This window comes from Rutilus rutilus (genome assembly GCF_951802725.1).
Source record: "Rutilus rutilus genome assembly, chromosome: 19".
Taxonomy (NCBI): Eukaryota; Metazoa; Chordata; class Actinopteri; order Cypriniformes; family Leuciscidae; genus Rutilus; species Rutilus rutilus.
Genome location: NC_140232.1, coordinates 17,548,825 through 17,575,752, shown reverse-complemented (window position 1 = coordinate 17,575,752; position 26,928 = coordinate 17,548,825). Strand labels below are relative to the sequence as shown.

The 26,928-nt window shown below is 37.2% G+C and overlaps 2 protein-coding genes and 1 long non-coding RNA gene across 3 annotated transcripts in view; 1 reads left to right on the top strand and 2 right to left on the bottom strand.

Moving 5' to 3' along the window:
- ralgps1 (Ral GEF with PH domain and SH3 binding motif 1) overlaps nucleotides 1–26,928 on the bottom strand; it is a 116,151-nt gene that overhangs the window by 50,206 nt on the left and 39,017 nt on the right. The gene's annotated exons all lie outside the window — the stretch shown is intronic.
- angptl2b (angiopoietin-like 2b) lies at nucleotides 1,411–25,080 on the top strand. Its single transcript, XM_084388724.1, has 5 exons — nucleotides 1,411–2,233; nucleotides 14,942–15,809; nucleotides 21,949–22,142; nucleotides 23,678–23,948; nucleotides 24,042–25,080. Exons 2-5 carry the CDS (start codon nucleotides 14,954–14,956, stop codon nucleotides 24,239–24,241), a joined length of 1,521 nt encoding a protein of 506 aa, XP_084244850.1. The 5' UTR covers nucleotides 1,411–2,233; nucleotides 14,942–14,953; the 3' UTR covers nucleotides 24,242–25,080.
- Nucleotides 11,183–13,526, bottom strand: LOC311278090. The gene is made up of 3 exons (XR_014625380.1): nucleotides 12,775–13,526; nucleotides 12,470–12,632; nucleotides 11,183–11,603 (listed from the first exon to the last, which is right to left on the bottom strand). It is a non-coding gene; the product is annotated as an uncharacterized lncRNA (long non-coding RNA).

Genomic DNA, 26,928 nt, shown 5'->3' with positions numbered 1-26,928 from the left:
TCACATTGTGAATGAGACAAAACGTACCCAAAATCATCAACACATGGGTGCAGTTTTTCCCACCGCTAACATGTGGAAAACTGATGTCCACATCTAATAACACTTCTGATCAAAGATCACTTTCAAGAGGTTACCTTATAAAGTCTTTTGGTCTGACACAACTACATGTGTCTCTGACATAAATAAATGTTGCCATAGTAACTGTTCTCATTACCTCATTCTGAAATGTACAACCCTGAATTTCTCAACATCTAACTGAAATGTGCGGAATCTTTACTGCTTCTTCATGGCAAATCACATCAGGAAAAAGTAGGAGTTTATTTCCAAGACATTTGGGATATCAGTTATTACATTTAATACTCTGAACTTTGGTCCAGAGGAAGATTTCTGCCAAGTAAAGCATGACTCTGTACCTAGTACCAACAAAATGGCTTTAGAGCGTACAGATATAAAATCCAAGGAATAATTTATGGATGACTTTACCCTTTTGTCTGCATTTTCTTTTCTTTAATATATGGTTAAAATGAAGTATTAAAACGGGTTAAAAAAGCAGTTTAGCAACTGAACTAAATTGCCTAAAATAATTCTAAAAATAATTTAATGAAGTAATATGTGGATTGGTTTAGAACATTTCTCTGTTGGTTCAGAATTCAAAGATCTTTCTCAAGTTTCATTACTACCCTTTTTACATTTCCCCTGCTGAAACCTTACAGATAAGAGCAGAAAAGATCTTGATTGATCAGAGACAGAAGAAATTGGGACACGCAGTCAGTCAATGTGTCTTACAACTCCTCAAAGGTCTCAGCTGTTCCTACTGATGAAGTAAAAACCAGGTGAGCTTTGACCTTACATGAAGCACAGTGTCTGTTCAACATCTGCTCTGAGAACACCTTGTTAGTCTTATGGAGTGTGAACGTTCCATAGAGAAACATCCCACATCAGGCAGCTTGTAAATACCCCCAAACTGACTTCCTGTTTGGGGAAATTAAGAATTTTAACAGGACCACCACAGTATGCAAGAGGTTTCATTATAGTCCATATAAAGTGTCGAGAAATGCTTATAAATATACACACACACACATTTCTTAATTATTATCATAATTTTTTTCCTTCATTTTTAAGGCTTTAATAAACAAGACGGAAATAAAGGAAATAAGACGCTGTCAGTATGAATCACTGCATCACTAAACTAAGAAATACACAGGTCAATCACTGTTATTACTACTTTTTATAAACCAACTCCAACGTAAAACCAAGAAAGAAGTCCATAATCTCATTTAAAAGTCTCCTATCATTTTGATTTTGCTACCCATCATTCTAGCCTAGATCATAACCTAGATACACCCATGCCCAATTAGGACCTGATCAATGTGAACTCCAGACAACAGTTGCAGTCGGTAGTCGACCGTCCGGAAATAGACAGACAGGGAGAAGTGAATAGCAGGGGTTGTGAATTTGGGTGGGGGATTAGAAGCTCATGCTTTTAGATCCCTTTGTGCCAAGGGGAGGAGAGAAGTGGAGAGGGGGTGGACCAACCCCAAATCCACTGCCTGTTGGAAATGAAGAGAGGGACAGAGAGAGAGAGAGAGAGAGAGAGGAGTAGAATAAGTAAGTGCAACAGAGGTGATGGACTTAGTCCAGTAAGACTGACAGGGAACACACAAACTCCTCCTGAGGGCTGAGAAGAACATGCTGGTGGACTTTCCTTGCCTTTCAATACCACAAATGAACAGAGGAACCTACATCTACGGCACTTAACAGAGATATCTGCTGATCTTCTGAAGTCTTCAAAGCCCACTTCTCTCAAGCTCCTTAAAATACTTGACTTGCTATCTTAAAAGTCAGAATTTTTCACTTTGTTTAATATGTTTTTGACCACTTCTCTTTGAGAAGAGTTCTTGAAGAGGTACTTGTCAGAGTTCTTGAGCAAGGATTCGCAGGATTTGCGTCGCCACACAAACAGAGGTGTTTAATTGAAGACTTTAAAACTGAAGACCTTTCCACTGACACCAAGGACATACTAACAAAGAGAGACAGTGGGGGATTACGACAGACAGAGTGAGAGAGAAAGAGAAAGAGAGAGAGAGAGAGTGAGTGGGAGAAGAGAGAGGAAAACCCCACAGAGCAATCTCCACAAGTTGTGATGACTATTTCCACAGAGGCACTTTGCACGGTTTCTCCTGGACACTGACGGATTTCAAGAAGGTGCTGTGCAATAGACTGGAATCAACTGGTAAGGTTAAGGTGAGCCCAGAGGCTCCGCTTGCTCTCTAAACATGTGTAATTGCATCCGGCTCACTACAATGCTTGTGCTAATCTTGGAATGAACTTTTAAACACCTGTTTATGTTTGGCTGAAAGCTTGCGTCACTTTTTGTAACACACTGAGTTTAATGTGCTTTGGTAATCGTTTTTAAGCTTCGCCCTCCCACTCCGATCCTGTCATGGGATGTATGGATAAGGTCTGTCGCCCTGGGCGACATCTCTTTCTGATGGTTTAAGTGGAGGGTTAATCTTTGACGGGCTGAAAGAAAGTTATATGGGGTCGTTGAGGACAATAGAAGTGAGAAATTCAGGGATGGTGTGTTTTAGCGGTTCATTTGTCATAAACACACAATGGCTGTTACCAGCAAGGGACCCCGGACGCAATTTAAGACAACAAAGCGGCTGCGTCAATAATGACGTCTGTGAGCATTCAGATCAAAAAGAGTCGTTTCCCACGTGTTGAAAGACAGTCTAGACAAGTCTACGAATACACTGAGGTGTGAATGACGGAAAAGGAATTACTAAATTGGTTTAAAACAGCATGACAAGAAATGCGATGGGGGAGTGTTGTACACAATATATCTTTCAGTTTTATGAATTTTAATTATAAGTTTTGGAATTACAGAAAGGAAAGGAAGAGGGATGCAAGGCAGGGATGGAGGGAGGTAGAGTAAGTTACACATCCCGAAATGTTTGGAAGGGACAGGATGCAGGAGAGTTGACTGTGGATGTGTCTCTTTGTTTTATTCCCCAGGAAGCTTTTTTCCATCTAGGGATCAGAACGGAGGCAGACTTCTCAATCAGGCTTTGTTCAGCCATGGTTCTGTTTGAATAAGATAGAGCTTACGAGTTTTCAAAATCAGAGTATCTCAAGTACTCTTTATGGACGGGCATGCCATGGCAACAAAATACACAAAGCTCATAATTGCAACTGTATACAAAGCACTCAGGATTGTTTATACAATGGTCTAGACCCAGGATTTTTGACTAGGGGTCCCTGAAGCTACTCCAGGAGGTCCGCAGAAAGGAACAAGTCGATTTTGCTTATGTTTTAAATATATTAATGAAAATGTTTTAAATCAAAGTTATTAAAAGTCTTACCAAAATCTATCTAGATTTTTCATACTGGGGGTCCGTCTGGGCGCAGGGACCCTGGGACTGTAAAGCTTGGAAACTCCTGGTTTAGCAACCTGATCTCATTAATATCTCATAAATATTAATATTAATGTCTGGGTGCAGGGACCCTGGGACTGTAAAGCTTGGAAACTCCTGGTTTAGCAACCTGATCTCATTAATATCTCATAAATATTAATATTTGCAGGTTTTCATACATAATTTTAGTACTATTAATACATGTAAGAACTATTGAAAATACGCTGAAGAGTATAGTATGGATGCATTGACAGCATCTGTAAAAGTCTTTACATTTGAAAAATGTGTATTTATATTGTATTTGTACTATTCATATATTTGTAATATAATCTCACTGATTTAATACAATAAAATAAATTTAATCCCACTAATTTAATATTCTATGAACCTAAAAGGATTCGTAAATATTTGTATATCCCTAAATTGTTTAAATGCTTGTTTTAAAGTTGTAAATTGCTTGTAATTAGACATTTATAATGTTACATATGTTTTCTATTTCAAATAAATTATTACTGAAATAGAATGTTAATTTGTTAATTACAACTCAAATTCAGTTTGCTGCTCACACAAAGGCTTCAGAAGACTTGCAATTTTTATGGTACTTTTATGGTAGCTTGACAATTTCAGTCATCAATTACTTATTCTGTGGGAAAGGGCAACTTCAGAATCAACATCTCATTTTGTGTTCTACTACACAATGATGTTGGGTGAACTATCCCTTTAAATAGAACATGACACTGTAGAAAATGTACACTAATGACACACAACAAAAGGTCCATTGTTAAATGTGCAAAGGGCCTGTGTTTAGTCTCATTAGTCTGAGTGCTCTGCTAACCTACATAGATATAACTTCACAGTCAGAGCTAATTTGTGAGAGGCACACAGGCACAAGTGTGAGGTGAGGACTTCATCAGCCTTCACCAGCCTCTCTCTCTCTCTCTGTGTGTGTGTGTGTGTGTGATAGAGATTGTATGGCAGCTTGGCTCACTCTAATGAGGGGCGGAATTCAAGGAATGCCACGCTAAGGTTGAAATGAGAAGGGCAGGCGAGATAACAAGGGGATGATGGAGCGATAGGGAAAGACTGAAAGAAGACATAGAGCAGTTGTGTCCCCTTACTCCCTAATCAATGATTCAAACACTGCTATTGTGCCACAGGAAGTCAGACCAAACAATAGTAATACCAGTTAATGTAAATGACTGCACACTGCACTAATGTTATTGGTTATGATCCGTTTCAATTCATGAGTTTGACTTGGCCATAACTGGGCAATTTCAGAAAAAAAAATTAGTTTAACAGTTAATTAGTTGATTAATTATCATAGTTGGTCAATCATTTTAAGCATTAAGTAATATATTAATAATTTAACAAATTATTATTTTAAGTATAAGTTTGGCTAAGTATTCCTTTTTATTTCTTGATATGGAATACATTTTTCCTTAACTCGTTCAACACTTTCAAAATGAATTTTTCATAACATAAAACAAAACAAAATTTGAGTGAATAAATTAGTAAACTAGAGCATAATGGGAAATTAAGTGGTTTCAAACAATGATTATTAATATCGTGTAATGATCTGGAAACATAATACATTGTGAATATGATAACATGTTTAATTAGTAATTCTGAATAAGGAAATGTAAAATGTATTTTAAAATTAAATTGAATTAAATTTAAATTATGCAGAACAAATCTGCATCATGCACCTTAGTTTCAATTCAAATTCAAGAATTAAATGTTATGTTATTGGTGCAAAACAAGGCAGAACTTGTTTCTATCAGTTATTGTTCTTTCTCTTTTAAAAGGTGTTTCTTTATCTTTTATAAGGCGTATGTGGAATAGTTCAATAGCAGTTCAGACATGCTGTAGCTTGTAAGCCATGCCACATCTGTAATGGAACACTGGACGAGGTAAACTTCACTTTGGCCTGTCGGGACACTTCTCAAGGTGCGTGTCAGAAGGACAGACTCCGGAGGATTTTATTCCCACCAAGGTTGTAATGACAGCTCTCTGGATGAGGCAGATGTGCTTTCTCTTGCCCTGCTGCTCACACAGACATTGCACCACAGAGGAAAGCAATTCAACTGTCTCTTTATGCTGGTTGGGGAGTCCTGGCTCTTAGACTTGGGGTCTCCATTGAATTTCTTTATCACACACTCTTAAACATATTATGTTCCACTCAGAGAAACCACAGGTATCCCCATTCCTAGACACACACACGCGAGCACAGAAACATAGGCACATGCTCACACACCACAGTGAAACCACATACCGCCCGCAGCATTAACTCACACGAGACGTTGCCTGTTGTAATGCCCCGCTGTCCGACACTCTGCCAGTATATCCAACAAGTCGCAAGTCCAACCTATCATTATTGGTCTGTTACAGCGGCACAAGGGGGTTCCTTAGCCTCTCATGAAAAACACTCTCTAGTGAAAACCATCATTATTTTTTTTTCCTTTTAGGAAACTTTTTTCTTTTCTTTTTCACTTGAGAGAGATTCACCACAGTTCAAAAGTTTGGGGCCAACAACATTTTATAAAATGTTTTTTTTTTTTTTTTTTAAGAAGTCTCTTATGCTTATACCAAGGCTGCATTCATTTTAATGGAAAAATACAGCAAAAACAGTGATATTGTGGAATTATCACAATATTAAATATATTTTTTTCTACTTAAATATATATTTTTAAAAGCGATTTTTTTTTTTTTTATGTCAAAACTGTATTTTCAATAGCCATTACTTCAGTCATCAGTGTCACATGATCCTTTAAAAATCTTTCTAATATGCTGATTTGACGCTTAAGAAACATTTCTGCTTATAATCGATGTTGAAATCAGTTGTGCCGCTTAATATATTTTGTGAAAACCCTGATTCATTTCTTTCTGGACTTTTTGATTAATAGAAAGTTGAACACATTAAATATATTTTAAATTGTCTTTACTGTCACTCTTGATCAATTTAATGCATCCTTGCTGAATAAAAGTATTAATTTCTTTAATAAAACCACCTCTTTTAAAGAATAAGTAATAGGCTAAAAGAAGGTCCACTACAAAATACAAAACAATCGGCCTAGCAACAAGATGAACACGTCAACAATATTATAATAATATTAATACTTAAGTCCTCTGAGGCCATTTTCATTACAGTCAATACCTGAGACACAAACACAACTTCCGCCGTTTGTGTGAAATAAGAGATAATCTTTAGATGGGTATTGGGAAATATCCGACGATTGACCAATCAGAATTGATTATGCCAGAACATTAAAATCAAAAGAAACCGAATCCGATTTGATTGGAGCAGCTGTTTTTGCTAGAAAATCCAACTTTAGGTGGTTACTGTGTTTTGGAACATGGTAACTGGTTTCTAGCTGGTCATAGCTTGCAAACCATCTGGAATCAGCAACAGACCAGCTACCAGCTGGTCACAGCAATCAGTCAGTTTAGGAGGTAAGGATTGTTTTTGGAAAATTAATAACCTGCTTGGACTAGCTAATGATGAGTTTAGACAGCTACCATGTTTCAAAACACAGTTACCGACTTAAGATGGATTTTCCAATAGGCGTCTCTATGGATCCTTCTTGTCAGTCAACAGCTTTTAAAATTTCCGACAATCAATCTGTCAGTAAGACTAGAGAGACAAAAGCAGTGTGTGAGGAGCACGAGACAAGAGTCTTAATCAAACGTGTCCAGACAGCAGAATGGGGACATACGAATGACATGTTTTCCATGAGACAGAAAACAGCAGGAAGTTTACAGTACTGTATGTCTTACAATCAGGATTATATAACTTAATATCAGTGGCCGGAAATATGAAAATAATTTGGCAGGACAGATAAGACAGATACTACGTAAACAGCTTTGAGATCATCTCTAATGTTTGTGCGCAGTTTAAACAGTAAGAACATGAAGGGTCCTGTCAAAGCTGGGAGAAAGAGAGGGATAAATACAGAGAGACAACAAGAATCGCAATGCAAGCTGGCTATTAGATGAATTTTTCTGCGCTGTCCCAGTGGTGAAGTCATGATGTGGACAGACAGATTGCAGGTTTCCTGTACATTTGCTGACTTCATCAGCAAAGGTCTGTTATTTTGGTAACTATGTATAAACAGCCACAATAAAATAAACAACCTGAATTGTGTTGCATCAATCCTCTATCCTCCACAACACAGAGACAGCTCGACAAGCAGAAATGTTAATACTAGCGGTAAAATGTTTCATCCAGTAAAAATCCATCCATTAGTGCTAATATTTCTAAAATCTCCCTAATGTTAACACGGAATCGACTCCCCTCTGGCTGTCCTCCCAGAATATGTTATAAAACAAAACTAATGAGCACTGCAATTCCCTTTTCTCCAGATAATTCCCCAAAAAACTTTGTTTGTTTTCGTGCCATGATGATAACAGGCTGAAAAGATATGTTGGACAAGCTTTTGGAGAAAAAGAGATCTATACAGTATAAGATGCTAATTCATTTTTCTGATCCAGGTCATTGATAATTATAGCTTTTGAAACTGCTCTATTATACAACAGTTCTCTCCAAACTACTTGTCTGTGTTTGAGACAGACTGTTACACCGCATCTAGTCCACACCAGGCGCGAGGGGCTCGACGCAATGCGACACAAGCAAATAGAACCTTTATATTCAGTGATGCGGTCAACACTAGATGCGGCAACACAACAAATTCCTGTCAGTAAACTGATGCTCTGTTCCAGTCAAGGGCTCGCTCTACTTCTGACACAAAGAACAAATAGATTTGCAACGGTCGCTTTTTCTCGTCCACTGTAGACAGCCACAAGCGGTTGACAAATGCCACGTCCCGTGTAGACACGGTGTTAGTGTGCATTAGAAACTTTTATTAGTGACTCTTTCTCAGTTTAAGTGAGTCTTTCTGCAGGTTACACTGTTAAGTCAGTAGGTGGTGACAAGTGACTGTCTTTATGAGGGAGTCACTGAATCATTCAACTGATTCATTAAAACACATTTATTCATTCGTGAACAAAACAAGTGACAGTCTTTATAATAAAGTCAATGAATCATTAATTAATTCAGAAACAGTTTAATTCAGGAGCAAAATAACTGCCTTTGAGTGAGTCATCGAATCATTCACTTAACAGATTAATAAATAAAAAAACAAGTTCATTCATGAATGAAAAAATTATTTGTGTGGGTCATTGAATCATTTATTCAAATCATTCATTCATACCCACTGATTCATTCATGAACGAAACAAGAGACTGTCTTTATGAGCGAGTCATTAAATCATTCACTTAATTGATTTATAATTAAAAAAAACGAATTAACTCATGAAACAAGTGATAGTTTTTATGAACAAGTCATTGAATCTTTCAACTCAACTGATTCGTTCAAAAACACTGATACGTTCAGGAACAAAATACCATTACTGTGTGTTGCTCGGAGATACAATGATTAAAAGGAATTGTCTCAAAAGTAAGGTACTCAATTTTATCGATAAAACTGTTGTATAAAGAAATATCATTCTAATATTCAGTTTTAAACATTATTCAATATGATGTAAGAAGCTGAATAACTTATAACTTGCCTGCATTTGTCAGAAACAACGCATGAGTAGTGAATCTGTGTATGTGTGCGGAGATCAGAGAACCCGCTCGCAGTGGGTCAGAAAGGTGTTGAACAGCGGCAATCCACAACTCAATCCACCAGCAGCGTTCAATTAAAGTTCCCAAAGATGAAGCGCTCTAGTTATATTTTCTTAGGAGATGTGTTTTCCAAAGCCTTTACAGGCATCTCTCCTTCCACACCCCAGGGCTGCTTTCCCAATAATATGCTTGCTCTCTTTGAAACTTGAGGTAAACAACACAAAGTGGCTTCATTTCATGAATATAAAAGGCCATGTGTTGTGTTATTACAGGGCTTCTAATAGTGGTCTTTATGTAACTTGTATTTTCATTGTGAATAAATAAATCAGACTAATAAATCTTGTCTTACCTTCTTGGAGACTGAATTCAAATGACAGTCATCCATTGGAAGCAGGTGTCAAATTTGCTCTGTCTTCGCATCTATCATACCAACATATGTTATCACTCATACAAACATACCAAGCACTGCACGGTTTACGTTTTAAAGTGCCATTCACACCAAAATGTTCTTGCATTTAATATCGCAAGTGTGAAAGAACAGGTTCTCAAGTCAAGTTTCTTTTTTTCTTTTAACTTTTAACATGCTGTTTTAAAAAATGCAGCACAAAGGTCAAATAGGTCCATCATATTGATGGATATTTATATTTAAACACAATAAGTTACATTTAAACGTGAGACGCAACAGAACGAAAAAAATAGCCCAGGGTCTTGTGATGCGTTTTAAAAAAGTTGAATATCTTGAAAACTTGACACTTCGTTGTTCTATGGTGCTCATTTGTAAGACGCTGAAAAGTAGCGAGACATAGCGCAACGGTCAAATATGTCCATGTAGACTATGTTTACACAGAAAACAATTAAAAAGCAGAGCAGTGGAACTCAAAAACCTGTTCTGCATGAACCGGCCCTAATGCAACATCAATTTTCTTGTAAGCTTTGTTAGGCAAGGTTTATGCACGCCTTGCACAATGCATTACGTGTAATGCATTCTTAATCAGAGTAAAATCCCATTGCTTGTATGAACTAGAACTACATCAGATTTTCCATTCTCCCTCAGTGATGTTTAAGCCTATGGCAATGTTCAGATAACCAAGTGCCGTCATCGAGAACTTCATATGGCAGCTTACCAGATCAGAGCAGACTCCTGCCAGGACACACACGCTGACCAAACAATCCATTCAGCAGCATTAAACTCTCTGTGTCACCCTGCAATTGAAGCAGCTCCATTGTTCAACTGGATATTTGATTTTGCTTGTGTGGTCAAAACTGGCCTCATTATGACTACAGTGTAATTGTAACTAAAACTATTAGGAGTTGGTTTCATTCATTAAAATAAATCTGAAATATTGCCTTGACAGCTAACTGAATTAAAATAAGTTTTAATGTCAAAATTAAAAAAATTAAACCTGAAATAAAGCTAAAAAGAAATGTATAAAACAAAAACAAAAAGGCAAAAGCACATAAAATCACTGAAACTAAAATGAAAACTAAAAACACAAAAATAAAAGCTAATTCAAAACATTAATAAATACCATAATAATAATATAAAATAAATACTCTAATTAAATAATACTAAAATAAACACTGCTAACAAGCCAATGCACTAAAAGCGAATTAACGCTGATGTTGGATTCAGTTCTTGCAAAAGATACTGCTGTGATGATGAGCTGTATTTTTTAGGACACACTGTAAAAAATTCACCCGTAAATTTACAGTAAAATACTGGCAGCTGTGGTTCCAGCCCTTTACCGTAATTTTACGGTTTCAACAATGCTGTTATTTTACAGTAAAATACTGGCAGCTGTGGTTACAGCCCTTTACCGTAATTTTATGGTTTCAACAATGCTGTAATTTTACAGTAAAATACTGGCAGCTGTGGTTCCAGCCATTTACTGTAATTTTACGGTTTCAACAATGCTGTAATTTCACAGTAAAGTACTGGCAGCTGTGGTTCCAGCCATTTACCGTAATTCTACAGTTTTTAATTTTATGGCTGTGCTTCACAAAAGTACTGGCAGTAATGGTTCCAGCTATAATGCTATAGTAAAAAGTTAGAATATAAATACTGTTTTCTATTTACTCTATTGTCCGATATCTATTAACATCCCTATATTTACTCAATGGAAAAAATGAAGAAAATATAGATTATGGTACAGTATTGTTTGCCATTTATTTAAAACAGCTAACAAGTTAACAATACATTAATAGTTAAGGAAAAAAAAGTCATACATTGTATGAAATACAAAATACATTGTAAAATTCAATGTGAGGAACCAGTAGGCAAACAAAGAAACCTTACATTCAACATGTCACATCAGCATCCAGGCAAGAGAGGAATTCTGAGTCTGAGAGGAAAATGTTGAGAACCAATGGATGAAAAATCCTTGATAGAGGCAAAAAACTGCCAAAACATCTCAAACCTGCTTTTGAAAGATCTGGTCTGAGAGGAAATCCCGATCTGAGAGGACAAGAGAACCAATTGGTGAAAAAACGTAGGAAGAGGCAAAAAAACTGCCAAAACATCCCACATCAGCTTTTGACACATCTGGTCTGAGAGGAAATCCAGATCTGAGAGGAAAGAAAATCAAGAAAATCTTAGTGGTAAAATAAATCACATGACAAAAACTAGTGATCACATATTCTACGAACACTTTTAAAGTGACATAAAATGATCATGTTATTGTACATATAACTAATCTTAGAGATTATCTATACTTTTACTAAACACATCTCATTAAACATTCACAGTGCTGCAGTAAGTGAACTTCTTGTTACTTAATGACCCACAAATGTTTTTTTGTTTGTTTTGTTTTTGTAATAGTTGTTCATGATTCGCTTGCTTGTTCTGAGCAGTTAAACTGTCCACTGTTCTTCAGAATAAAATCATCCCCCTGGCACCCTATATAATAGCGGAGTCCTCTAACTAATGAGTAGTTCTTATTGTGAAAAGATGGGTGTTAAAACCATGCAGTCACTATTGTAAAGGGTTTAATTGTTCAGAATGTGCTGGAAAACCAAAGACTGTGCAAGACATGGTGGATTTTTCTGAAGAATATTGGGCAGTTTAACTGCTCAGATCAAACAAGGTACTCATGAACAACCATCACAAAACAAAAACAACATTTGTGGTTCATAGAGGTAACAATGTAGTCACTTACAAAATGTACATTTTTATTACACTGCACTGAGAGTGGCCATTGGGATGTTTAGTAAAGTCATGAAAGATTATAATTGTGTAGCTATAGCTTAAACACTTTGTTTGTCTATACATGTGACTGATGAAGACATTTTATGACCAATTAATGCAGAAAATCATCAAATTCCAAAGGGTTCAGATACTTTCTTACCACTGAATATGAATGCAGTTAAGAGTTGTTGATTATTTTAGGAAGCTGCACAAATGTGAGTGTCAGTGGGCATTTAAGTTTAGTTACCTAGACGAAGTTCCATTCGAAATCGATGAGGTTCTTCAGGAGAGAAGCAACTTTGGGATTGACAGTGGCAGACTTCTTGCTGACAAGTTTTCCAGTCTTCTTTGAAACCACCTTGCCTCTGCAGGTCTTCAAACCCTTTTTAGGGTTTATCCCAACGAATCGTCTAAGAGTAATAAAAAAAATAAAAATAAAACATACACATTAAAAAAGAAAACTTACAAAATCTACCTTTTATCAATTTAAATATTGGATTAAATATAAATAATTGACCAATTTAAAGGGTACTATAAAAGGTGATAAAATACCTTTGAATGAATTCCAAGGTGCCACATGCCTCCTCTGGATACTGAAGATTGAAGATGTAGAACATTGCAAACATGGTTGCTATTGCAGTCAGGAATCTTGGTTGTATGCCCTCACATACAAATACAAAAACACAGGTAACAGTTACTCGCACCATTAAATCGAAAAAAATAAATATATAGCCTAAATATCTATTTTGCTTTGGGAATTTGAACAGCTTTACATTATTTGCATGGAAACCAAACAAATTGACCACTAACTTTTAATTATTATAATGGACCTGGATATTTCGAGTAGTTTTGTAATTATTCTTCTTATAAAATGTAATTTTAATCTTATGTGCATGATATTAAGCGAATAACATTAATGCATCTGGTAAGATTCGCATCGTGTAACATTACTGAATCAGAAATTCATGTAAATCGAGTTAAGGGTTACTACCACTGATCTATATAGAATGACGTCATTATATAGATCAGTGGTTACTACAAATGAAAGCCAAACTAATTTCTAAATGGTAACTTAACTTTAATCAAGCAAATAGTTCGCCGTGATAATAGGAGCTCAGAGAACATTCATTAGCAGGCGAAATGCCTCAACCGTTGAGAGCTCTGTCTACAAAACGCGATTCGCGCTCAGTAACAGCACAATCAAAAATACCTCGTGAAAAAGGCGATTGTACAGGTTGGGAGCAACATAACAGAATAACAGTAAAGAAATTAACTTACCTTGAACAGTGTCCTTCTTTAAGACCGTCTAGATGAGTGTTGCGAAACAATTCTGTTAATTGACTGCGTAGCAAAAATGGGTTTACAGATAAATGCTGTAAATTTACGACAAGTAATTAATTTATGGAACATAGACTGTAAATTTACAGGATTAAACTGTTTATTGAAATAACAGTATTTTACTGTTGGAAATTCACTGTATTTTTACAGCAATTTTTAACAGTGACATAAAATAGGGGTTTTACTTGTTTAAGATACAAACTTGAACAAATAAAAAAATGTTAAAAAAAAATAACTAATTAATATAACTATAATTTTTTGGGATCTCTTCATTTACATGAACTTGAATAAATTGATTCGCAACAATGAATCATCAGACATTCCAATGCAACATGACAGAGAAAAACGTTTAGGAGAAACTGATTCACTAGAATCAATCAAGCTTGCCAGCACTACATATGAGAGAGAGGATGCAAAGAGAGTGTTTGAGTGAGATTCAAGTCCAGTAGCTCCAGCGAAGCCAAGAACTTACAGAATATGGGGCTGCAGAGCCTCATTATTCCTCTGCTGTGAGGGTCAGCCACACTCCTGTCTGCTTCTCCATCGGTGCTGGAGAAACATGGTGGCTTGCCAGACCATTTCTCCCAGGGAAACCTGATCTGTCCCCAAAGTTTAAGAGCTTCCATGACTGGGTTAGAAACAGGGGCATCCCACTGACTCCCACTGAAAGTAGTGAGCTCACTAGCATGACTGAGGTTGAGTGAGGTGTCAGATCTTTTGTCTAGATCAGCTGGGGCTGTGTTAGCTCGGTTAAGCTAGGCCTGTCCAGACAGATAGAGGAGGATATTAGCCTCATACCTCCCATACGCCTCTAGGATGGAAAAAATATATCCTAATACCCTTAGGATTGTGGTATTAAAGTAAAGATTTAAAGGATTACTGTTCCAATGGTTCCGGCAATGACTTAAGGAATTATATGCACAAAGGCAACTTTAATTGTTGTGATGTGAAAGCTTGACCCAAGGGTCAATGAAACATAAGAATGTCCACTAAAAAAAATTCAATAGTGTAGTGATGTATAAAGCACAACTCACACTAAAGTTTAACCAAGCAGCTTTATGTTGGTCAAAGTGGCGAATCCACAACACCAAATTAAAGTTGCTGCAAAACATGCATTTTTTTCATCTGTACGTGAAATTCCTGATCGTTTGGATTCGCTCACGGAAATTTGCTAAACAATGGTAAAAATATATTTTATTATGTTGCACCACGTTATATTATAACCTGAACTAATCTTGTCATAAAAAGGTCAAATTATCAGATTTTAAGAGACTTACTGACAAAAGATCATGGCAAACAACTTAAGGTTCTAAAAAAATATTCTTTTTAATCAATCAAAAAATGAATGTCATTCTTCCTTCTCTACTGATGTATTTCACAGGTGTGTGTGGCTATGGATGTTCCTGTGCTAGTATGGCTGGTGTTGCTCCTGGCGAGTAGACAGTTTCCTGAAACGAATTGCAGCACTCAGGAGTTTGACAGCAGTGATGAAGGTCCAGAGGTTGAATTCCTATCGACCTCTCGCACACGGCGGGCCCCCGAGCCTCCTCCGCAGGACAAGTGCTCCTACACCTTCATCGTACCCCAGCAGAAGGTTACAGGAGCCATCTGTGTGAACTCCAAGGCGCCTGAGGCCGTGCTGGAGAACCGTGTCAATAAGCAGGAGCTGGAACTTCTCAACTCTGAGCTGCACAAGCAGAAGAGACAAATCGAGACTCTGCAGCAGCTTGTAGAAGTCGACGGTGGCATCGTCAACGAGGTGAAGCTTCTGCGCAAGGAGTCCCGTAACATGAATTCCAGAGTGACGCAGTTATACATGCAGCTGCTGCATGAGATCATCCGTAAGAGGGACAACGCGCTGGAGTTGTCGCAACTGGAGAACAAGATTCTCAACCAGACCTCCGAGATGCTGCAGCTTACAAACCGCTATAAAGATCTGGAGCATAAGTATCAGCACCTCGCCTCGCTGGCCAATAACCAGTCGGCGCTCATTGCCCTTCTCGAGGCACAGTGTCAGAGGGGACCACCGGTTGTGATCCCCAGGGTACCAGCCCAGCCTCAGCCTCAGCCTCAGCCCCAACCACAACCTCAACCCAGACCCTCACCACCCCTCACTAAGCCTACGTTTAACCGCAACAACCAGATCACCAACGAGATCCAGAGCGATCAGAACCTCAAAGTGCCACCTGCCCCTCTTCCCACCATGCCAGGAGGAACTCACAGCCCGTCCACCACAAACAAACCCTCAGGTGAGTCGCAGCTTCATTCCTTCAGTGGTGCATGTACTATTTGAAGGGAAAAACTGAAATGAAACGAAATACTTGCATTTTGAGAAAATAAGATTATAGGTTTTACAAAACTTTCCAACAGAACACATTTACAGAACACAGAACACACCATTGAAAAAGTTTGTGGCCAGTAAGTATTCAGGAAAGATGGATTAAATTGATCAAAAAAGTGACAGTAACGACATGTATAGTACTTTTTCCATTTCAAATAAATGATGTCCTAATGTCTAATAATCAAAGAAGTCTGGAAAAATGTTTTCAACATTAAAGGTATAGCACAGGATTTTCTTTTTCCGGGTGGATCATCAAGACTATTGGTCCTCCTAAGTGTCAATCATTCTGGTGATATGTTTACGTAAGGCCGTCGTACGTGCTCGTGCACACGATTCACACGATGGCGTGCGCTCAAAACACAGGTTGGGCTTCCCACTGATGCCTCAGTCGCGAAGTTTCTACTTGACAGGTAAAGTTTGGCATGCTATTTGGAGAAATCCATTTAAAATCACTGCTAGTAAAAGTTAATGTAAGCTATGATTAGCTCGTGCATGCTCTCTCGTGCACACGTTTAATAGGTGTTCCCTCTCGGGAGCAGGTAGAGTGTTGCGCATGTGCATTTTTTCAAAAAGTGGAGAGGGCGGTTCTTTTCTAAAATTCGGGAAAATTTGAGCATCAAATCAGCATATTAGAATGATTTCTGAAGGATCCTGTGAGACTGAAGACTGGAGTAATGATGCAGAAAATTCAACTTTGCCATCAAATAATTTTTTTTTTTTTTAAATATATTCAAATAGAAGAGAGTTATTTTAAATTATAATGATATTTCACAATAGAATAGAATGAGGCATTTATATAGCGCTTTCATATGTACTACTGTACACCCAAAGCGCTTTACAATCATATCAGGGGTCTCTCCTCAACCACCACCAGTGTGCAGCATCCACTTGGATGATGCGACGGCAGCCACAGAACAACGGCGCCAGTGCGCTCACCACACACCAGCTATAGGTGGACAATATTTATATTTATATGGTATTTTTCACCAAATAAACGCAACCTTGGTGAGCATTAGAGTCTTCTAAAAATGCTAAAAAAGGAAAAATATATTCTTATTACCGACCCCAAACTTTTAACGAGGTGTCATTGAAGTTGTCTCAGGTTCATCTATTGCTATGATGGTTTAGACCATTTTTAAACACTTTTAGTAATAAAAAAAAAAATCATCTAAGAATTTTAAATAGCAAATAGCTTTAATAGCAAAATTGCTGTATAAATGTCAGAATGAACTTTAATGGTTCAAAACAAAAAATGACAACAACAAAAAATGAAAAGCACAATGTTTCCATTTGATGACTCCTATCCTTGTTTGGTTTTCAGAGGCAATTTCTCACAGTCTTCTATCATTATTCAGCACTGCCTATCAAAGTTCATTCATCTCAAATTCTCTCTACATAGCGACTCCCACACAGAGATGTGACAATAAACCATCTGTTGTTGTCTCAGCTTTGAATGCCAACATCCAGTTAGTAAATCTGGTCAGATGATGAATATCAACAAAATATTTTGTGTTGAGTCACACACATTGTTGTAGGAGGACAAAAAATAAAAAAAAGTCAAGATCAATTTAATGCAATAATTTCACACTGATTGCATTTTTTTTTATATATACATGCTTTTAATACCCTAAAAAGAGAAAAGCCCAATTTTTGTTTGAGTGAAATAATGTAGAAAAGATAAAAAGTTTATTTTTCTACCCAAAAAATACTTGAGTTTAATGTATACTTTTGTTTCACTGATTGCAATGAACATAAGAATATCATGATATAATGTTTTGTTTATATCATTAACCCCAACACCAGCATATATATTCTGTCTATTTACAGTAAAATGTAAAACTAGTCAAGACAGCTAAAATGAAAGCTTTCAGTGGCTGTATTTCCACTCCATCTGGTGACATGAGCAATTTCCTGGCTGGGTCTGCCTGCATTAATAGCAAAAGGTTACACAAACTCTCCTCAATGAGAGTCAAGCTTTCACAATGAGACTACAGTACGAAAAAGAGCTCTGGAAGGAAATAGAAAGAAAGATTCTGGACAGAAGTCAAAAAAGTGAACGAAAGACAGTCAGAAAAAGTCTAAAGTGGCTGAGATGGGAAATGGCATAAGGATGAGTCTGCATTTACACTATATATGTGTGCACAGTATGAGGCGTATGGCAAGTTCACCCTCTGATTTATGTTAATTTCTTTCAAAAAACTGTGTTTGACAATTGCTTGAGATATCTTGCAGCTTTTACTTTGCTTAGACACATAGATACTGTATATGAAAGAGTATTTTAAAAAAGTAGTGCTATCAACCGACAAAAAAAAAAAGAACTAATTAATCACACATTTTTCTGTAATTGCGATTAATCACTCCTAACAACGTTTTTCATGTATTTTTATATTGTAGTAATTTCACAATTAATCTCCAAATTAATGTAGAAACAACATAAAGACAGTATATTTTAAATATTTTATCTAACAGGTAGGAAATATCCAGAAATATTGTTATATTCACTTGTAGTTAGAAATATAGAATCACTTTATCAAACGCTTCATAAACTTCACTGCATGATATATAAATTAAATATAGATACATTTATAAGCTACAAAAGTTATTCATTTAAGAGCAGTGAATGATTTTCTATTTGTCTTTTGTTCTCTGATTAACATTAATGACAGACAGCAGCAGGTTTATTAGGCTGCTGTCACTTTAAGATCTGACGCACATGACGTGGATCTGACTGTGATTTTGGTGTAATGGTGTGGTCGCATTTAACATCATTCAGGGAATTTTAAAGAGCAAAATCCAGTCATTTCAATAGGATTCTAATGAAATATTTCCCCACACAGAAAGCTGAAAAAGAAAGCTGCTTGGTATAAATGTGACATCTGTGTGATCTGTGGTTCATGGCTACACTTCTGACAATAGAAAATGTACCTTTTTTGCATGCTTAAATTTCACTAATGTGACCGCACCTTAAGATTTAGAACCACATATGAAAGTAGTCCAAATTGGAAGTCTAAAATCCAATCTGATAAGCAATTTTTGCTGTTTACAAACATGCAACTCAATCTGACAAAAATAGAATTGGCTGACAGTCTAAATGCTGTCGTCAAGACAATTAAGTTGCTGTGATGAGAAAGGAAATAAGAGGATAGGAGAAAGAGCAGGGCAAGGAGGGAAGCAGCACTCTGTTGGAGTGAAGTCATTTATTCCAGTGTTACCAGACATGGGTGACCCAGACATCCCACACAAAGCTCAGCGCTCTATCAGGTCTGGGTCTTCCTGCTGGAAAGAAATGGCCTGCTGATGGATTTGCCAAGTTGTTTTAACAAGATCCACACCACTGAAAATCTGTAAGGCCTCTCCGTTTCCTCGTCCTCCCTTCTTCCTACCATATCTCCTCTAAAGTTCACTTGACTTGATGGATTTGTGTTCATCCCCAGTTCATCACCTCATTCATCTCTGTGAATGTTAGCTAGAGTCTTTGTAGTAAAAAGCAGATTTTCTTCCCCTGTCTAACTTCTCTGCCATTAGACAGTTTTTGCTTACAAAGTGTGAGTCTGTTCTTTCACAGCACTGTCTTTTTCCATCTCTCCCTCATACACAACTAATCTAAACTGTGTCCCTTTGTCTGCCAGATATAACAGCTGCCTTGGTCTAAACTTCTATAAAGCCCCCTGAACAAGTACACCAAAATATTGTCACTGTAACCAGAAACAGTTAAGAAGGGACTCACCTACTCACTAAAATCATTGTTCTAATTAGAAACACATGCTTCAAAATATGTACTTCTGAACCTGCTTTTAGTTATGTTCTTGTCGTGATTTCTTTCTTTTCTTCAAATACTTGTTCTTGGCACTAATTTTGCATTAAGTGGCAAGTTTCCATGGTGTAAAATGTTCTACGACCAATTAAACAGAAGGGGGCTTAAAGGGAAAGTTTGTAATTTGCTGACAAGCAAACTTCTCCAAGGGAGCGCAAGAAATTGGTGGCTCCGAGATAATGAGGCTAAGTATGTGGAGTGAGGTGCTTTTATAAAGGTAAAAATAAAAATTCAGCCCCAAACAGAAACAAAGTTTTAAAACTAAAACCCTAAACCAGAATTAGTTTGGGATTCAATAAACCAACCACAGTCTGTTAATGTTATTAATGATGATAATAATAATAATAATGTAATAAATATTGTACAGGTATACATAAAATAAATTCCCAGTGGACCATCAGTTTAAAAGGGATCATGGTCAATTCAGTGACCTACAAAAAAATAAAGAATCATTAATATTTCTTTTTCATTTTACAGTAGAACTTTTTATGTTGGAACAATGCGTTGCATATAATAATGTCTATTAAATTTGTCTATGTGAGGCATGTCTCTTGAGATTCCAAAAAATCTACTGATCCAATAAAGAAGCAAGTGGTTTAATACACGCTCCTCCTGGGATTGGGAATGCTGGAATGGATTCAGTTTTGTTCACGGTAAGGGGCTAATGAGCCCCGTCTGTGTTGTTATCTTAAATTTGTCAGGTAGTGTGATGGCTCTTACTCTGGCATGCTGTGAAAATCAGCCAGCCAGAGAGATTTCAGAAAAACAGACAAAATCTGTCCCAGTGGAATGTGCACTAGAGGCTATAAATCCAGCGGTCTGAGGTCTGTTATCATAAATACAACCAGAAATATCTAAATTGTAAGTGTGTAAATTATAAGTACTAAAATGAACCATTTTAAATACAAGTGAAATGCAAGAAAAACCAACTGGAGCAACATCCTATGTTTCGGCACAAGACACATCCAGCTAATTTTTAAACGTACCGACCAGAGTGATGAAGGGGTTTGAGTGGCTGTGAATGAGGGCCAGCCGTTGGGCATGAGGCCTGCTTTTTATAAGCTACAAGATGAGAGTAAACACTAAAATGTTCCAGACTACTGTAAGTAAACCACAAGGCCTCAGCAGCACTTTAAGATGGAGATGTAAGATCAGACCTAACAGTAAGGAGAGCAGTTAAAATACACAAATAATAAATGGAACATATGAGATCATGTGCTTTGAGAGCAAAACTTTAAGTTCAAGTCTCAGGTTGTGTTTAGGTTTGACTACTTTCCCTACAGAAAAGACCATAATTAACAACCACAATTGGTTTCACCAGCTAGGTTTTGCTAGTGAATAGCATATTTGTGCTGCTCCATTAGATAGACCACAACGAAACCAGCATAAACCAGCCAAGACCAGCATGGAAATTTCCCCCTTTGCTGTTGTTAGTAGCTTTCTCAGTAGGGTCTCAGCCCGGCCAAGATGGTTTAGTTCCCAAAACCCCTCTAAAACCAGCCAGCAGACCAACTTGACCAGGCTGGGAGACCAGCAAACCAGCGTAGTCTGGTTCAAGATACATATATTCCCCATTAGCATGGTAGTCAACCCGTCTAGTTTTTATTATTTAAAACTGAAGATCAGAGAAAATTTGATTTTGAAGACAAATAATTTATGGATGGTATCTTACTCTGCTTTTCATTGGAAAACTTTGGAAATTGGAGCCATTCTTGACACATCCCTATAAAAACACAACTCTATGCCCAGGGAACTTTGGAAGTGCTCTCTAATCTACTTGCTACTGCATTATTTAACAAATGGGCCTTTCTTTGGCGTTCGTGCCAGCATTATGTTTGGCTGGAATAGCAGAGGCAACTTCCCAGGCCAGAATGGCAGCCAAGGTCAATCCTCTTCTTATGTTAAGAGCTTTTCCAGCTGTGCCACGGATGAACAAGAGACCTAGCGGGAGTAGATACAACTGAGAACGGTGTTCAGGGGGATCCTGAGACTGGCTTTCTTGGATTATGCAATTGTTTCAGCTTTTCCCCCTGAATTTCCCTTCAAGTAAAAGAATATCTCAGTCTGTCACAGTGTCATTTTCCCAGTATGAGATACGACAGCAACAGACAGGAGACTTCCTATAAAAAGACAAAACTTCTCCGAGAATTGAGTATGAGGGTATATATCTTGTTTAAATAAGCTGGGAGTGACTGAGTGGAGTAAATACTGAATGATTTTCCTCTCCTCTTAGGTCCCTGGAAGGATTGTCTGGAGGCTCTGGAGGACGGCCACACTAACAGTGGCATGCACCTAGTGAAGCCGGAGAACACCAACAAGCTGATGCAGGTGTGGTGTGATCAAAGACATGACCCTGGTGGCTGGACGGTCATCCAGAGAAGAATGGATGGCTCCGTCAACTTCTTCAGAAACTGGGAGACATATAAGGTGAGCCAGGAAGATAAATTCTGGCCAGTAATTAACTAAATGTTATGACCGATAAGTGATAAATAGCTGATAAATATGAAAACTGTATGAAACGGTGTGAAATTGGCCTTTATGCTCACCAAGGCTGCATTTATTTGATAAAAAAACATAATGTTAAAGTATATTAGTACATTTTATACATAATATTAGTAAATATTATTACTACTTAAAATAACTTTTCTACTATCATTCTAATATGCCGATTTGGTGCTCAAGAAACATATTAGTATTATTATCAATGTTGTGCTCAAAACAGTTTATTAGGGTTTATTAGTTTTGTGAAAACCATGAAACCATGAAAAGAACAGCATTTATTTGAAATCCAAATCTTTTTAACAGTATATACATATGACAATTTAATGCATCCTTGCGAATTAAAAAGTATTCATTTATCTCCCTCAAAAAAAAAAAAAAAAAAATGCTGACCCCAAGCTTTTGAATGCTGGAGTACAATTAACAGTGTTATTAAATTGTTAGTGTTTTTAAAGATTACATTTGAACAAACTGTTCTTTACTTATTCAGGTTTCAAAGCCGTTTTTATAAACATTCTCTATAATAGAATAATAAAATTAAAGAAGAATTTTTTTTTTTTATTGTGTTCCATCTGAATGGAAGCTTATATCCCACAGACTTTTTTCCTCGCAATTATAAAGACTTTTTATACAAAGTGCAGAGAAAAAAACAAGTAAACCATAAGCCAGTCATCTGAATCCTATAAAAAATAAAAAAACAGATCTTCAAAGCCCTGCAGATACAGTATAAAACACAAGTAAAGTTGGAATTACAAGTGCTTCAAGGCCTTAGAAAGATGTCTAACGATGCAAAGAATGTGCTGGCAAATGAAAGCAATACCAGTAAAACAAGAAGAAAAAAAACGAGAGAGAAGAACAAACCCTATAGCAAGTGGCAATTTTTCAGCCTTAAGGACATGACAAAATAATACAGACTAAGTAATGTACACTATAATAACTATTTTACATGGTCCATCTAATACTTAAAGCAGGGCTATGCAGTTTCGGGAATTTCTTCGCTGTATTCTCGCTTTTTGCTCGCAGGTTTCTCTATAGAGCTCCCCCTACAGCTTCGGAATAGATATTTGACAACACTGTCGAAAAACTCGTTGGCGACTCTCAGATACCAGAGGCTATAGATCAACGACATCAAAGCAGATGGGACATTCTTTAAAACGTCGTCTTCAATCGGGTTCGAACAGCGTGAGGGAGCGCAATAATGACAGAATTTTAGCAGATTTTTTTGCCGTAAAGCAATTCGTTACATCGCGAGACCTGATATCACGCGATACTTCCTGATGCCCGCCGGCCCAAAGTTGCAAGGGTGGTTTTTCGGCTCACAGGCGTATTCCTATAAAAAGACCACCACCATTCAACCCGAAAAAAGTCATATACCTATTCCAATGACTCCGAAGCTGTTCGGTTAAGGTAAAAAAGTTACTTAGTTCACCTTTAATGTCAGGCGCTCCTCTGTTTTATTACAGCAAGGCTTTGGAAACATTGATGGAGAGTACTGGCTGGGTCTGGAGAACATATACTGGATAACCAACCAGGGGAACTACAAGCTGCTGGTCACATTGGAGGACTGGTCTGGACGCAAGACGTTTGCAGAGTACGCAAGTTTCCGCCTTGAGCCTGAGACCGACTTCTACAGGCTCAAGGTGGGCCGTTATCATGGCAATGCCGGTGACTCCCTAACTTGGCACAACGGGAAGCAGTTCACCACTCTGGACAGGGATCATGATGTATATACAGGTATCAGTCAATCAATTACAGATTGTCAAAATGTTTCTATAAGCATATAATAAAATATATATATAAATTAATATATAAAACGTTTTATCTCAGGCAACTGTGCACACTACCAAAAAGGAGGCTGGTGGTATAATGCCTGTGCCCACTCAAATCTGAACGGCGTGTGGTACAGGGGAGGGCACTACCGCAGCCGCTATCAGGACGGCGTGTACTGGGCTGAATTCAGAGGAGGCGCCTATTCCCTCAAGAAGGTCGTGATGATGATACGACCAAACCCGAACACCTTCCACTGAGAAGCACATAAGAACAGGGAATTAACTGACAATTGCTCCCACGTGGTCGCCATCCACCCTATAAAGTGCAATTCGTTTAGACTGTGGTTTTTAAATTGTTTTGCTTCCTACATGCATAGATATGATAGCAAAAGGACAAACAGGGTCTTGGTTGACGTAACTGAGAAGGAAAACCAATTTATCAAAGACTACAAAAGGAAGCTCTATTAAGTGCTATTTACATCCATTATCACAGAAAATGAAGTGTCTGATGACTTGGCCTGTTTTCAATCAGTCACCAGGAAGTCATCTAAAAAATATAATGAAAATGATGTGCGTTTCCACTCTAGTTCAATCAAATCAAATGAAACCTGTTCATCTTTAAATATTTAGTGCAATTGTGAATCTGTTGTCAGCTGTTTAGATTGCTTTTGTTAAATATGTAAAATAACTGATTAGTACTCATTCGTTGTTACAAATAAGACACAGGACATCCAATCCAGTGATAAACAGCTTACGCATCCCTAGTTTATTCAAAGCTAAGAGAATATATGTTTCCTGATGAGATGAATGACTCATAATTTATTTCAGGGATATCATTTTTAAAATTCGTATAAAGGTTGCAGTGTAAAATAATGCACAATTAAACATCTTAAAACAGTCATCGATTTCTCAATCTAAACTGTATTTACTGTGTAAATTAGCAGCTGGTGTCAAATGAAGACCCAACACATTTATGTACATATACACGTAATATTATTGAAAATAATGTGTAATTTGTAATATACTGTAACTGTAACATTTCCCCTAGTATTGTCATACTGTTGCAATAAAATATGTACAGCCACGTGCTTTGTCCGTGATTGGATTCAAAATCAATCTGCTACAGCTGCAGTTCTACTGAGAAAGTTTATGTGCCAAAGTAAAGGGAAAAGTCACAAACAATTAATTCAAAAATGCTACACAGACTCAAACAACAAAATAGCTCTTTGACCGTATAATAAATGGGGTTTTGAGTTTAGGGTCCAATTCGTTCTATTAACTAAGACTTTTGCCTCAATAAACTCCTAATTGCTGCGTATTAATATTTAGTAAGGTAGTTTAGGTATTGGGAAGGATTATGGGATGTAGAAAATGGTCATGCAGAATAAGGCATTACTTTATAAGTACTAATAAACAGCCAACATTCTAGTAATATGCATGCCAATAAGCAACTAGTTAATAGTGAGAATTGAACCCTAAACTAAAGTGTTATCATAAATGTTGTATATATATATATATATATATATATATAACAAGCTCCACTGAGATTATGTATCTGTGGCTTGCTGTTGAATAACACAGAAAATAATTTTAGTTGATAATAATTTAATAACTTGCCCTGTCTATGGTAATGCACTTACAATGGAAGTCAGAGAGGTGATAGTATTTTAGGGTTTAAAACCTAAATATATATTTTATCTCCAGGTCATTAGATCTAGAATTCTGTCCATTCTAAATCAGAGTAGTGTGATACAATTACATTTATTTGAATGAATCGACATACATTTTGCTTTTACAGAAAAAAGGGCCATTATCCAGTGTCAATTGTGTAGTGATGTATGAAGCACAGCTCTTACTTTCAAGTCATTTTCAAATCAAGGAGCTTTCTAATAGTCAACATGGTACAGTACATTTGTGTGACCTACTTGGACCCGTTGCAAAATACGCATAGGAAAAAAGTTCACAAGCGAATGATTCGTATAGAAATAAATGGGTTTCACCCAACAAAAAGTCACCAAAGAGCGGTAAATGTGAAACAGTAATAAATAGCTGTACAGATATTTGGAAAGCACATTGGATCAGAATTTTCTGAGTCCTCAAGCTTCATTAAGGCTAATGGTTGTTAAACGCCACATTTCCATTGTTAGGGAAGTTATGGCTAGACTCTCTAAACAGTATCATTATTTTGTTTGACTTAGTGTAGTGCACTCTTCAAATAGACTTCTATTCTAAGTGTAAAGCAGGATATAACTGAGGTAGCAATCAATCTATATAAAGAAATAAATAACCTATGGCTCTAATACATTTTTGGTACAAACTGAAAGTATGAACTCTTTTTTTGTATTAAAACCAAGAATACAAGTTCTATTAAATACATCAAAAGGCATGAAAAGAGTGTTTGACAAAATCCCAAACCATTTAATTTCCTTTTTCCTTTGTCCCAATGGGAAATGGAACGGGCCACTGGAGAAGCGCAGTGGAAACTGACAGATTTAAAGTGACAGCCTGCACAACCTCAGCCACGTCTTTCCGTCCCTGCGGTTTCAACTGCCTGCTGCTCAGGAATGGGAATATGTTCCCGGAGTTCCCTGCAACTAAACCACAAGGTACCGGCACCAGGTACAGTGGTTTCTTTTTCTGTGACGTCTGTGGTGAGTGGGACGTACAGTAGTTTACCGAAACTCTGATGCAAGTGGAAGCAGACACTCAGTGTGGATTATGTAAAGGAAATTCGGTTAATGAGAAAGATGTGTGCGGCTGGGACGGCATGCGTCAGCTCTATCCGCATGTTTACCTTCTTAAAAATTACAGTGACTTGCTGTTTGTGCATTTCAGACCTCTAGAAATGAACCAGCCCACAAGTTACAGACCAAGAGATAATTTGAGTTACAGCCGACAGAAGTTATTTCGGAACGGTCTTTTAGTTATTCGCATACCACAATGAC